At 36.1% G+C, this 13,989-nt stretch overlaps 1 protein-coding gene across 1 annotated transcript; it reads right to left on the reverse strand.

Moving 5' to 3' along the window:
- Positions 1-1,846: 1,846 nt before the first annotated feature.
- LOC114537867 (oxysterol-binding protein-related protein 11-like) lies at positions 1,847-13,981 on the reverse strand. The gene is made up of 23 exons (XM_028558976.1): positions 13,854-13,981; positions 13,651-13,685; positions 12,840-12,945; positions 12,022-12,075; positions 11,807-11,888; positions 11,351-11,430; positions 9,956-10,192; positions 9,617-9,658; positions 9,362-9,391; positions 9,040-9,087; positions 8,815-8,897; positions 8,334-8,476; positions 7,616-7,755; positions 7,211-7,296; positions 6,767-6,848; positions 6,441-6,612; positions 5,940-6,050; positions 5,787-5,850; positions 5,312-5,534; positions 4,741-4,835; positions 4,460-4,529; positions 4,026-4,091; positions 1,847-3,416 (listed from the first exon to the last, which is right to left on the reverse strand). Exons 1-23 carry the CDS (start codon positions 13,956-13,958, stop codon positions 3,303-3,305), a joined length of 2,268 nt encoding a protein of 755 aa, XP_028414777.1. The 5' UTR covers positions 13,959-13,981; the 3' UTR covers positions 1,847-3,302.
- Positions 13,982-13,989: the final 8 nt, after the last annotated feature.

The raw sequence follows: 13,989 nt of genomic DNA on the forward strand, positions 1-13,989 counted from the left end.
CTAAACACATGCAATTGACAAAACGATTAAGCATACAATTGGCATGGCCACGCGTTTCGATGATCAGACACAATAATATGCCCGCAATCCGGATAGTTATTTGCATGATGACCTATAAAAGAAAAAAAACAGATCGAGTATACGGAATGAAATGCTGTTAGAAATCGTTGAAAAGAGATTTTAGAGGAAATAATTCATAGAAAGTTATTTTCTTTCTTTATGTTAGAATTTGAATTACTTAGAAGTTACTTCGCCACGTTTAATTTCAATCATTTGTGATTCATGCTTGCAAAATTGTTGTAAATATTAATATACTTCTCGTGGATTATCGATAAAGTGCCATCGACAAGGAAATGTTAATTGTTGTTTCAGGTGCAATATACCTTATGCATAGTAACAAGTTTTGACGCAGGCAAGGAATCAGTTCTGGTTGTAGAAGTCGTAACTAATAAAACCAGTATTCTCGGCAGACGTCACGGCTTGACGTCATTATGCATAAGTTCAATAGTCAACAGGTTAAGTTAACTAAGGCGATAGTATATTATCCAGATTCCTGTTTATCTAAAATACTGTAGTTTATCGTCTATAATCTGATAAAACAATCTAAAGGTTTGAATTTGGTACTATGGCACGAGACTATACACATTCCTTTAATTTGCCTCTGCTAAATTGCTAATTGCCTCTGCAGAAATATAGAACAATATCGGACAATCAAAAGCACGCATCTTGTAACTGAAGTCCGGGTCACGAGTGAGAGTTGATAAGACTTAAGAAGCAAGAGTTTTCCAAACTCTCGTGCGATAGTCAAGCGAGAATGAGTTTTGAGAAGCAAGAGTTCACCGGGTGTCACCACGCACGTAGCAGGGACTAATTTGTACTATTTTGTATGTATTGTAGCTTGTATCTATTTTTCTGAGCCTGCTACAACAAAGTACAAACCGCTAGCTATTTTGCAACTCTTCTAACTTCCATGACCGACCAAAGAAACACGAACTTTCATCAAAATTTGAACCCATTTATTTAAAGTCGACGAGAGTGCACGAGAGTTCGCAGTCAAATGGAGGCGAGAGATGCAACTCTCATTAACTCTCATTCTCGTTTGACCCGGGCTTTACATTATGGTTAAATCTTTCTATAGGAAGCATTTATCTTTGCATAAGCTGTCTGAAAATATTTCATTTTATTCTGTTTGATATATTCTCTATTAGCAGTTTTGAAGTTTTACCTCGTGACGTACTGAAAATGAGACATAGCCATAGGATATCGTACGTTGTTACCGTTAAACTTTAACAGCATGTTGCATGCTAATATCTAAACAGTTCAGTTACAGCTGTAGAGTTTTTAACCCATCATTTCGTATTATTATCGCAAAAAAATCGAAACTAAAGCGAAGTCTAATCAAAATTTTGTATTTAAATACTTGTTCGAATTAGGATGTCAAGCTGCAGCCTATATTCCGTCGAACGCCGCGTAAAACTATTAAACTAATTAGACTATAAATTTAAACGCAACTTACCCAAATTTAAAATGGTAAGCGAAGAAATTCAGAAGAAAACACTTGAATCATCCCAAATAAATCAGTATATCGCACAGTATCATTAATACCACATTATGAGGTGTTCTTAAACCTATAGTTGACGAATATTTGTGATCCGCAAATAAAAATGTGTTGACACTTTTGACAGGTGTCTTCCATTCGGAATATTACACAAGCATTCGTATGTCACGTTCGGACATATTTGATGAGAAAGAAAAAAAATTAGGACTGACATTCCAACGCTAACTGCATGTCGGTGATTAATGCAGAAAATATATTTAAAATACCAAAGCACTTTATTCTCAAGCAAAGACCGCGAATGTTTACGAGAGCCAAGCTTTATTGCTCTTCTAACGCCAGTCGGCGTAATTTTGAATGCAGTGGGAGGCATCCAGCAAAGGTATGACGCCACGGAAATTGATCACAGAACAATATCACAATATAACTATATAAGTTGTGTAGTTCACTGCAATGGAAGAACTAATTGAACTAAGAGATAGATGCAAGGCTACCCAGCGTCTAGACTCTAGAGCCAAGTTCTTCGGCGCGATGTAAACGCGAATTTGACCTCCAGACGATTAGGCTCCTGACAAATATATTGAGCTTGTTTAGCCTTTCAAGGTATAGGCTCCTAGATATATACTAAAGTTCAATGGAGGAACTTCAGTGAATTCAGACCAGTGAATTCCTCTAAGGGCTTGTTCATTTGAGAAGGTTTAGCCAGGATTAGGTTTAGTTTCATGTCAGCCCGTTAAAGGAAGATCTCGTTCCTATCAGGCTATTCGGCGTGAAATTTCTTTTTTAAAGTATTTGTTTTTCGATAGCTCGTTTTACGATGTGTCAATGTATATCCAATTCATTGTTAAGTATTTCCTTTCTCCACACTTAATCATGCTAGTTAAACGCCTTTCTTCCCCAGACATTGCCCTTCTTTTTTTTACCATTGCTGACTTACAGCTAATTTGCTGCATTATTTGAATCATAAGAAGCATCAAATATATTTCGAGCAAGAAATTTCAAGCAATGTACGGTAAAACGTCATTCGTACTCTACAAGCGGGAGTCCATTCGACATCTTGCTCCAGTGTCATATTAAAATCAACAGCCAACCGAAATGAAGTAAATACAACTGGAATTCTTTCCGAAATGTGAACTACAGGAATCTTTGAAACGCCATCTTTGAAGATAATTTGAGGACCGAAGCCAGTCTCTTTTTATTATTGATAAAAAAAACAATAGAAACGGACTAGCAATGGTCCTTAAATTCAGCTTCAAATTGGCTTCAAAGATGGCGACCTAGTTATCATTTCAGTTTTCACGGAGTTCACTTACTAACAATTTTTAAGAATGACGATATCTTGTTCAAGGTTCTATTTGGACCGTCCAAAGACGCGTAATTGGGGATGCAGGTGACGGTTATTACCCGCCATATTTGAAACCCAATTGTAGGAAAGCGCGATCGTCAAATGGGAAGACAATAACAAGCATCCTACAACTCGATTTTAAATTTGCTTCAAAGATGGCGACCGAGTTACCCTTCTGGTTACATAGATTTTACAAGTGTACGCCCATCCAACTAAAAATTTAAAGAGTGATCATTCTATAGGTGTATTTACTTCATTTGGTCAACGTAAGTAGAATCATGTGAACTTCATCAATTCCGCTCTCCGAGGAGTCAAAAACCCGGAAACGATTAAATCTGTGCGCATTTTACATACGAAGATTGCTGATTTGTAAGAGGATAAAATCGATTACCCCTGTAGGGGTCACGTGGTCGTCGGCTTAGTATCTTGCCTTTTTCTTGATGCGCTGTGTAATCTCTTTCGTCGCAGGCTCAGATGATGATTGTACAGCCACTTTTCACCATGTTGATGGAATAACTGAAGTTTCAGGTAATAGAATATTTGTTAATACCGAAGCAAAAATAATACAATATTGAGGGAAACGTAGTGCACATTTTCCATACTTTATAAATATATGTATTTACCATGAAATAAATGATTATTCTATTGTTTGCACAGACGGCAAAGGGCTGGTGTGTTCTATATACTTCATGTTTATTCCATAAATGAGATCACGAATAAACGACTCTTGGTCAGGATTCCAGCCCAGATAAATTTGGGCTAGATTTTATGCTTAAACTCAAATGGCCTTTATATAGAATCACAACCTTCTGGACATACTGCAGCACTTCTCCCAAAAATATTTCTATGTTTGCCTTTTGAGGAAATGATCAATCGCTGTGTAGCGTCCAGTAAACAGATTAGCCGAGAAAAATTGAGGCTACACAAGAATTTTGGGAGGAACCTATGTATAAGCACGTTTTATGGCATTATAATATTTAAAGGCTGCGTTATTTTATAATTCCCACACAAAACACAGAAGTATAGTATGGGAAACCTGCAAACTTTGCAGGGACATGTCAATGCGCATATTCTCAAACCTGGTGGACTTCAGAAAATTTTCACAATGTGTGAGTATAAACAAACCTTCGTTTTCCAAGGCGTCTCTGACTCTTCTCGTTGCCTGGCTGCCACTCTTTGGTCCTCTTCAAGCTGCCAAAACAAAGACGATGTTATACCGTTAATTTACTGTTTCCCACAACAGGTATATACTAACGTAAACGCAATCTAATAAAAAAACAAAGCTTGGCGATGATTTAATCAAAGTTGAAAAAATGTTAAAATGAAACAATCCCACCTTGAAAGATAGCTTTTCAAGTATATTTCATCAGACAAGGAAAAAATATGGACGCCGGACAGTTTTAAGTGGGCGGTTGAAGAAGAAAAAATAGTTCGCGAGTTACCACAGCAAATGAAAACGAGCGTCTTCTTCGTTTAACTTTTTCAATTTGGTGTAACTTAAGTATTCATCATTGTGTGCGAAGGAAGTGAAGGAAATGAACAAGTAAAGTAACAAGTACCTTCCGCTTTTCTTCAGCTGCCTTATCTATATCGTCATTCCTCACTGCCTCCGTTACGAGATTCCACAATCTGGAAAAGCGTTGCAAAAATATATGGGCTTGTAAAGAGTTTCTATTTGAAACTAAGTGTTTCAGGAAATATAGTGGAGTGATTGTTGTGATAGCTGGCTGACTACGCCAATATTTCGGCAGAATGTACACTCCATCTGTAATAATACAAGCTTAAAACATGTCAGATATCAAAAGCTTGGTCCTTGAAATGTTAAAGAGACGGTTCTTACTTTCTGGATTCATTGTCTTGCTGTAAGGACAGAGGCCGTAGTTTCTTACAAGTCTTCGTCATCACCTTCGGTTCGAGCACTTTTAAATGCTGCACCTTTTGTGAATTACACAAATACATATGTAAACTCAATTTGTAACACTTAAATTAAAGAATGCCATCATCAAGTAAATTATTGTGAACTATATATTGTTCACATTTCGCTATACCTACAATTCGCAGATAGTATCTGAAATAAATTTGCTAACAAAAGGACAGCAAAGGGGTTAAGAAGGGACAATTAAGGGTAATATAAAAGGACAACTAAAGGGCAAGAAAAGGACAACTAATGGATAATAAAAGGACAAATAAAGGGTAATAAAAGGAAAACTAAAGGGCAACAAAAGGACAACTAAAGGGTAGCAAAAGGTCAACTATAGGGTGAAAAAGGGATAATTAAAGGGTAATAAAAGGATAACTAAAGGATGAAAAAAGGACAGCTAAAGTGTAAAAAGCTGCACTAATAGAAGCAGCTCATTGATATGGCTCTACATGCAAACATTAGAAAGAACATGGAAAGAAACACCGCTTACCCCTTTATCAGGAAACATCATCTCTATTTTCTCTGTCCACTGTCCATTGATCCTGCAAACAACACGGCCACTTGGAAGATGTTTAACTTCTCCTGTGATATTATCTCGTACACCGCCGTACATTGGTTTGGTATGAAACGTTATCGAGGAACTATAGCCAGTTTTTGAACACGATATGTTCACTTTACCACCAAGTTCTGTCCACGGGCGAGTTAAAATTGACCTATATAGAAAAAGTATAGGATGTCTATATAGAAAAAGTATAGGGTGTACATTGTATATGCTCAAAAATGAACATAGACCATTCCTATTAGGAATATTCAGCAGTACTGATAGAAAGGGAATCCCAAAATTAGTAAATCAGTACAGTTTATTTGCAAAATATTGAATAGATGGAAAAATATCGTCGTGTTTACAATAGTGTTTTTACAAACGACCCATCGTGAATACAAAAGTATACATGCGAACATAATACCTGCAATATGCATTTGGAAATGTGAACACATATTCTTCGTCGTGGTTTAATAAGGTCAAAACACCTTGAGAATCAAACAAAATAATTTCCTCGCATCCTGTGCCTGAAATCTGTCTCGGATGTAAACAGGATATACTAAAGATGCAGGCTCACCATCTCCAATAAGCTCAACTCCGATAGACATTCCGTAAAACTTTGATTTCGTCCAAATATGACAGTTCATGCAGACATTCTTCTGAGGACATTCAACATAAAATGCCGAAACTGCATCAAAAAACAATAGAAATGCCGTGAACGGAAGACAACTGTCATGAATGTTTAAAGCTGGTTTTCATATGACATAATTCGTCGTAATTCAGATTCAATTACGAGAAATATTCTGACAGTATTCTACTATCCAGTTGCCATTAGTAATACGCAAAACATGGTTCTGCATAGGCGACTAAATGTGTCAGGAAGAGGCAACTCGATTTCCCGCTAAAATATCGACCAAATGAAGAATAAAGAAATGGAGTGGACTAATTATGATTTCACGTAACAACGAATTACGACATGTGAATTAGGAACGAATTATGACGATTCTATTTTATGTCATATGAAAAACATATTTTATGTCATATGTAGGTAAATACAAAAGCTATTTATTCAGCTCACCTGGAGGATGATGGGATACTTGTTCAGCGACGTACCGCAGCCTGCAGTCACGTGACTCCTCGGTAGTCTCAGTGTTTGATACGTCACCGTGCGTTTGCCTGGCACAGGTATTCCAAGAACATTGAAAGATCTCACCGAGAACAGGGTTGTACGGTTTTTTAGAATAATGACCCTATATAAAAGCGACAAAATATCGAGCAATCGAACCTGTGTTTGAGACGTCGGGGTGATGAAACCACATTGATGAAGATTCAAATTCTTAAAATCTGATTATTATTGTGATGAAATTTCAGGAAAAAGTCACTCGTATATATGGCATTCCCTACCTTTCTAGCCGCATAAAACGAAGTCAGATAATATTGAACTGCCGCTAACATACGCTCTTCCGCTGAATGTTCCTCTGATATTCTGTAATATGAAACGAAATTATACCGTATTCAATTACAGTATTCATATCGTACATTTCAGTACAAAGTTTCAAGACTTAAGCCCTTAATTTGGAACAAGCTGTTATGTAACTCTTTAAACAAGAGCCCCCAGTGCAGGCAGTGGCGTAGCCAGCCTGACGATTTTATCCCGCTATGTAAATTTCATGTTATTATAATTATCATTTCTTCAGAAATTCATTGTTTTCACAGTCAATAAACACCAAAATATTAGCATAGCGGGACAAATCGTCAGGCTGGCTACGCCACTGAGTGCAGGCTGTAAATCAAAACGATTACAACGCTGGGAACTACTGCAATAAATATACACGACGAGTTACATACTTCAGAAATAGATCAGGATAGCCGTAGAAATCGGCGAACATTTCTAGTGAGCTTCGTGGTTCAAGGATGAATGTAGGGAGAGGAACCTGCAGGGAAAATAAGATGACATATACATGAAGTAGTGTATACGTGCTAAATTAAACTAAATTGAACAACACCTAACCCTACCAAAACGGCTTAAAAACTAAGTTGATTAAAAATTGAACCAAAAAATCTAAAATCTAAACTAGAGTAAACTGAACGGCAAACTTAAAATGAAACGAAACCAAAATAACTGCCTCTAACAAAACAATGAAACCATTTTCAGCTGATAATTTCAGCAGATAGAAAATAAAGGTTATTCCGAATAACACAATGAATCTATTCGCAAAAGCCTTTATAAACATTGAATTTAGTGCAATTTACCTTGGTTAGATCCATACCAAGTTTAAGTTTTGAAAGTAAATGAAGAATTAGGCTTTTATGCTCCTCCATATTTTCATTCTCCAAGGAAAATGCCTGATTGTTCACGGATTCGTCGTCTACCTCATCATGTAAATGTGACTCTACAAAAGGCAAAGTGACGTACAGTGACATTTATATTGTACAAGATTTATTGTCTGTTTATATCCGATCCAATTTCACTTCTGATGGATGTTTTGTGGACTGTTGACTTGCAATGGGCAGATAACCAACTGAAAATAAATAAATGCAGTACTGCTTTGTCAACAACAGATTACATTCCAAACGTCAGAAGTGAATTGGATGCGACAAAATTGGATCGTGTGAACAGAGCTTTACGGTGACAAACGCGCCTGTGTTAAAAACATTGCCAGCGTATTTTACTTTTTTCGTCTCAGCACTAAACTCAGCAATTGTCCACTGTTAATCTCTTTGAGATTGTCAATCTCTTTGAATATGGCATTAACTCACATGCATATTGCTTTTCTAGGGATACCGTACCTCGTAGGTACATTATAATATATATTAATATATTATTATTACATTTCTTGCAGGTACACAGGCATTCCTCGTTTCCGATTTGGCTTTGAAATAAATAGCAAATTTACATATTTCTTCCCCGTATCGTAATCAGTATAAAGTCGGTATTCTAATCTACAGCGTACCTGTCAGTAAAACTTACCGAGTTCAACACCGTCAACAAAATTGTCGATACAACACGGCAGAGAAGTCTTTTTACCACCGCTGACGCTACCGGAGGATGACGGTATTGATGGAATGCTGTGCGAATGTAGTAGATGCGGATGCTGTGAATATGGCACTGTTCTAAGTTTAAAACACACATTTTTTAAACATATGTGATATGATAAACTATAATTGTGTACGAAAATCTCATATTTGACAAGGTTATAGTTACACATTTTTCGCTTTCGCACATGCAGTTTCTAAAAATCTTGGTGTTTTTAATGTAGCCGAGTATTGCGAGTTTCGTTTCAAAATTTAACCAATTTCATAAAGAAGGGGCTTTTTAGTAAAATGTTAAAATAAGTCCGCCAAATCAAAAACACCAAAGCTTAATCAATCGCTAGCCTCCAGTTGAAAACAGGCTCTAAATTCCTCGCTTCTATAGAAATCGACGTTATCGACGTTAGTCCAGAACTTACTTTGTATCAGGCGGACCAAACCATTGTATTGAGGCGTCTTCAGGTATTCCAGAGTTCCTTGCAACATCACGCGTATCGTCAATCTAGAACGAATATACAGTATACTAAGACTGCCCTCATAGCAAGCCGATGAGATTGCATATTGATAGCCTAAACTTGTTGAAAATTACGACACCATTCTACCATTACTAAAACACCTGAATACATAGAGTATATTTACTTTACCTGCTTCTGCAATATAGCCAGGCATTGATAGAGACAGTGAAGCGTTGCCTACAAACAAAAACCAAAAGTAAACCTCTAAATTTAGAAATATGCTGAAACATTTCCTCTCCTAAATCCTGTTAAGCTTCTTATGCAAGCTAACCCACAAATGCCCTAGCTATAAAACGTCAAAATACAGCACTGCAATTGTTTAATAGTATCTCCCCTTAATAGTAGACCCCCCTGAATTGATACCCAATAACTTCTCAGGTCCTGGTGGAATGGGCTTTTAACTATGATACTCAAGTCGAAAGTCGGTACCAAATATAAGGACAGTAGTTACCTGGGCGGTAGCCTTCGTTATCAACACATCCTAGAATTGATTAAAATTGCTTTTAGTATGTATAGAACATTGGATTGGAGTTTTCTTTTCATAACCTTTGAACTTGAACTTTAAAGCGCGTCAGAAATGACGTGCTCCTAATGCAAGCTTTTCTATTATTGTTCTACATTTGCGTGGTTTTTACATTAAATTTTAGGTTTACGAGGTAATTATTCGCCGGCTTGACGGCTTCATCCTTGTACAAAGCTACCATACCTTGCTCAAAGGATTAACTGTTTCACCATCATTCGGAGCCTCCTACAACAGTAAATGATATTCAATCAATATATCCCTCGATTCTACTCTAGTTCAGTTCTTGGGGTACCGGCTAACTAATATTCTCGCTTGTACAAGGGTGAAAAGATTTAAGTACCTTGGCCCAGTTGTTCAACTTGTTGTGTAAAGCCAATTAGCGCTAACCCTGGGTTAAATTTTAATCTAATAGTTTATGTGATGATGTAAAGATTTGCTTACCCTAGGGTTAAGCTAACCGGTTTTTGAGCAACTATCGCAAGGCAAATAGGGTGCTGAGATTTTGGTGAAAAAATCACGTACCTCTATTTTGTTTATGAATGCCATCTGTTGCGCTTCCGTGGTATTTAGAAGTTCATTGATAACCTCCATATACTCGAGCACCTCAGACGATATTGTGGTAATGCGTTCCTTGCTGGACGACAAGTCAGTATTATCGGCCGTTGTTAAGGCATTGACAAGATTTTGACCTTGAGGTTGTTTACCACTCGACGGAATTGCACTCGCCTGACCTATTGTCTGGCTGCTTTGTTGAACTTTCTAAATTTGAGGAGTAAATTGGTTATTTGGATTGTAATGTTAAAACACGCAATGTTACCATAGCACTACCATGTTTCAAAACTGTGTAAATTCATGGATAAATGCGAGCAAATCAAATGTATTCACTATATCTGGCTTTTGACTATTTTCGATTGTCTATAGCTAAACAGTCCAACAGCCAAAATCTGCAAGATAGAGCTTTATGATATGTTTCAACTTTTCGTTCTATTTTCGCGGTCGTCAATAGCATTTCAGAGAACAATTTTAATCGACAATTCTTCGACTTTAGCATTAACATTAACTATTAAATTTTAGTAAACAAATTTCGATATATTACTTACTGATTACAGTACAGCAAGCAATTTTCGTTGCAGGCACTATTTTATCCGTATTTTTATCAAATTTTTCGATTTATTATATAAAACCTAATGGAGTTAGGGAGTTATTTCGGAAAAATAAGGAGTTATTTCGAAAAAATAAGTGACCTAAAGCGATCGAAAACTGCAGGCGGTTTTAATTGTTGAAATATTCGGTTCTACAACCCCATGCCTTTTATATTTTGATCGGTCGAGTCACTAATGAGCCGCTATTTCGTAAACATTAGTGATTGGTCCATTTGTGTCCCCTATCTCAATTGTGATTGGCCGACTCGTGTTCACGTGTCTTTGTATCCACATTGATCCACATGCAATGTTTCCCGCCAGACAAAAAGTTAACAAACGTTAAAAATTTGAAAAACAAAATGGCGGCGAAATTTTTTACATAAGGTGAATCAACATTCAGATCAAAATTATTAACAGAATCGAATATGTAACTGAGAGGGAAATAAACAAAAAGAGACAAGAATTGCAGCAGGAAGTTTTAACAGGTTTAGTATAAGCTGCGTTTCAACTTATTGCTTAATAAAATTTCGAATTACCGTGTGAATATATATTGTCTTTTTTTGTTGTATTTATAAAAAAAATATTAGCTAATATAGTTCATTTCTCTTCGACGAGAAACATTGCAATACAGCAGAAATCTTTTCCTCGAGAAAGTGTGTGTTTTGTCTTCAAGTACGTAAATCTTGTCGTGGAAAACATTGCGACTTTCGAGTAAACAAGCTCACTTTTTTCCTCATTATAATATATTAGGCCAGTAACAACCTTTGTAACTTACATTAACAAGCTGTGTAGAATGCATCTCAGAAATCATTCGTATCTTATTGATCCACTGTTGACGTTCTCGGGCATCAGAAGCTGGGAAAAAGAAACTATGTATATTGCAATTATGCTTTGGACCCTGAGGTCCAAAACATATTTTTGGTAAGTAACTGATCAAGGTCCAGGGGGGCCAGGTTTCAATGTATAAGACAAATCAAGTTAATTTAAAAACAGCTTATTCCTTCCAGCAATGATTAGCGTAATGAATAGACATAATCAAAATCACAATACATAAACAATTTCACCTAAATCTATGATTACAGACTTAATCGAGTACCAAAGACCATTTATACATTAATACATATGTAGCTAATACACTTTCTTTGAATTAATTCTCCCTCTTCTGCACCGAGACTTAGGTTAACCATTGCATGATGTATTATGGACTGTGTATCAAATACCATATCCTCACCTCTCAGTTTGAAAAGATCACCATTTGCTGCATTTACACTAAACGTTACAGAGTCTTCATCACTTGGGGCTATTACAGCACCCTACAACAAAAAAGGCAATTCTCAATGCAAATTAAATATATTTCACAGACATAATATAAGTTTTTTAAGTAGTATAATGATAATAACATTATAAGTTAACATATAATAATTATATTTCTTTTAGTTCACTCACCATCAAATGCACTGAACCCCTTGGTTCTGAACCATGAGTCCATTTGCTTTTGTCCTGAAAATGCAAGCCAATTAATTAGATGCAACCCCACTAAATTCAACAAGTACGATCGTACTATAGTGGACCAGGAACTGCGTAACCGAGTTTAATTTCTGAACTGCATTGTATTTATAACAATGGAGAGGACAATGTATTTCTAATCGTTTCTGTTTACTTATATATAGGCTGAATATTAATGATATGTATATATTATTTGCTGCAAATATATCAAGAATTGCTTGTAACTTGCTTCAAAGGTAAAAGGTAAAAATTCGAACTCCGTCAATCGATGCGGAATATTGCTTAGAATAATTGTGCCAAGTTTCATTCCGATCAAACAAGTAATGCTAGAGCCTTAGGGTTTTTTTAAAGAGCGTCACCCCCTAACAACAACAACAACAAGAAGATTAGCAGCGGTTAGGGACCAGTTCCTGGTCCAACAATCTTAATCTGCCTAATAACTAGCTATAACAGTTTCACTTGTTAGTGATATTTAATGCCAAATTGGTGAGATTAGCATTTCTCCAATTTCTCTTTGAAGGTCTGGATCTGCTTGGTTTTTATATAGCAATCTTAAATCCGAAACTGTTTGTGCTTCGATCAATTGGCAATTTTATCTATTGCAACTAAATTATTCCTTAATTCTGAGGCTTGTATACAACTACATTTGGAATGAATGTGAACATGCATCATTGGATAAAATAGCAGTTGATCTAGGTGATCCAACCCTACTACCAGTACACAAATATACTTTAAATTAAAAATAAATGTTAAAGTACCACATAATATTCTAGATGGCCAGTTTCAGAATTCAAGACAAACCATCGATATTGCCAACCCTTCATCAGATTTGTCCACTTGCTTAGCTGACCTTCCATTTTTTGCCTAAATTGAAAAAGCAAAGTGTCTCGGTGAACACGAAAAACTAATATTAGATAATTTACAGTCTTCATAAACATAAGTAAGACAATAATTAAACCACATAAATATTATTAAATAGGCAATTTCAGCTTCAAAGTACTGCTTTTTAAAGTGATACATAATAGCTATAATTTCCTGGTGTGCTTGTTTATAAGTGGTACTTGATCCCTGGTATTTTAAAATGGATTAAGCAAGACTTTAACTTATTTAGACTGTTCATGTTAGAAATTCAGACAAAATGATTATTATTGATGATTATTATGATGATTAAATGCTAGCCAGGGACAGAACCACAACTTACAACACAGAGTATTTTTAACCCAGGCATTCTGGGAGCCAGGTATCTCTGGACACCCTCCCCACCTAGCTGCTCCTCTTGATATTTCAAGTTTGGATTAATTTAGTAGGGGTTTTAATATTTGCCCCAGAAATGTAGAATATGGTCCAGTAGTGTCAGATCAGTAACATCAGCTTTAAATATAAGCATTGCCTTAGGTGAACTTTCACCCCACATTGTTTATTGTTCTGCACACTCTTCGATCTCTATTATATAAAATGATGATCTATTATCAAGGAACCTATTATATTAAATCACATTGATTTTATCAATAATTGCAAACATTGTAGTCAAAGGAAAGTGAAATTAACGAAGAAAAAGTGTTACAATACCTCAATAAGTTGTTCTCTTCCCTCTTTTGTATCTCCTGTCAAAATTTGAGAACAGAATACGTCAAAACTTTTTACAACCCTTAACAATGTCAGAAACATCGAAATTTAAAGGTTTACATGAATATTTGACGTGTAAATCGCATAATTTCGTTCGATATTTTACATTATCTCACAAAAGCAATAATGTCAAAAGAATTTCTAACCTCTGCCTTCTCCATTACGGAGGAAATGCTGGATTTCTCCCACTCACTCAAGCCAGACAAATCAACTTCCGATAAGGTTGGCATTCGTATCAAATCTTTCGCCATCTTCGTATTTCGCAATATTGGCCGTGACAAA

The sequence above is a fragment of the Dendronephthya gigantea genome, unplaced genomic scaffold (genome assembly GCF_004324835.1).
Source record: "Dendronephthya gigantea isolate DGI-Jeju-01 unplaced genomic scaffold, DenGig_1.0 000166F, whole genome shotgun sequence".
Classification (NCBI taxonomy): Eukaryota; Metazoa; Cnidaria; class Anthozoa; order Malacalcyonacea; family Nephtheidae; genus Dendronephthya; species Dendronephthya gigantea.

What these genes read in the sequence shown, in the direction of transcription:
- LOC114537867 (XM_028558976.1), bottom strand. Translation starts at nt 13,958, where the DNA reads ATGGCGAAAGATTTGATACGAATGCCAACCTTATCGGAAGTTGATTTG. An exon ending in GGGGTTCAGTGCATTTGATG is followed by an intron (nt 11,889 to 12,021) that starts GTGAGTGAACTA and finishes TTTTTGTTGTAG; the next exon opens with GGTGCTGTAATAGCCCCAAG. An exon ending in TGTTGACGGTGTTGAACTCG is followed by an intron (nt 7,756 to 8,333) that starts GTAAGTTTTACT and finishes TGCCTTTTGTAG; the next exon opens with AGTCACATTTACATGATGAG.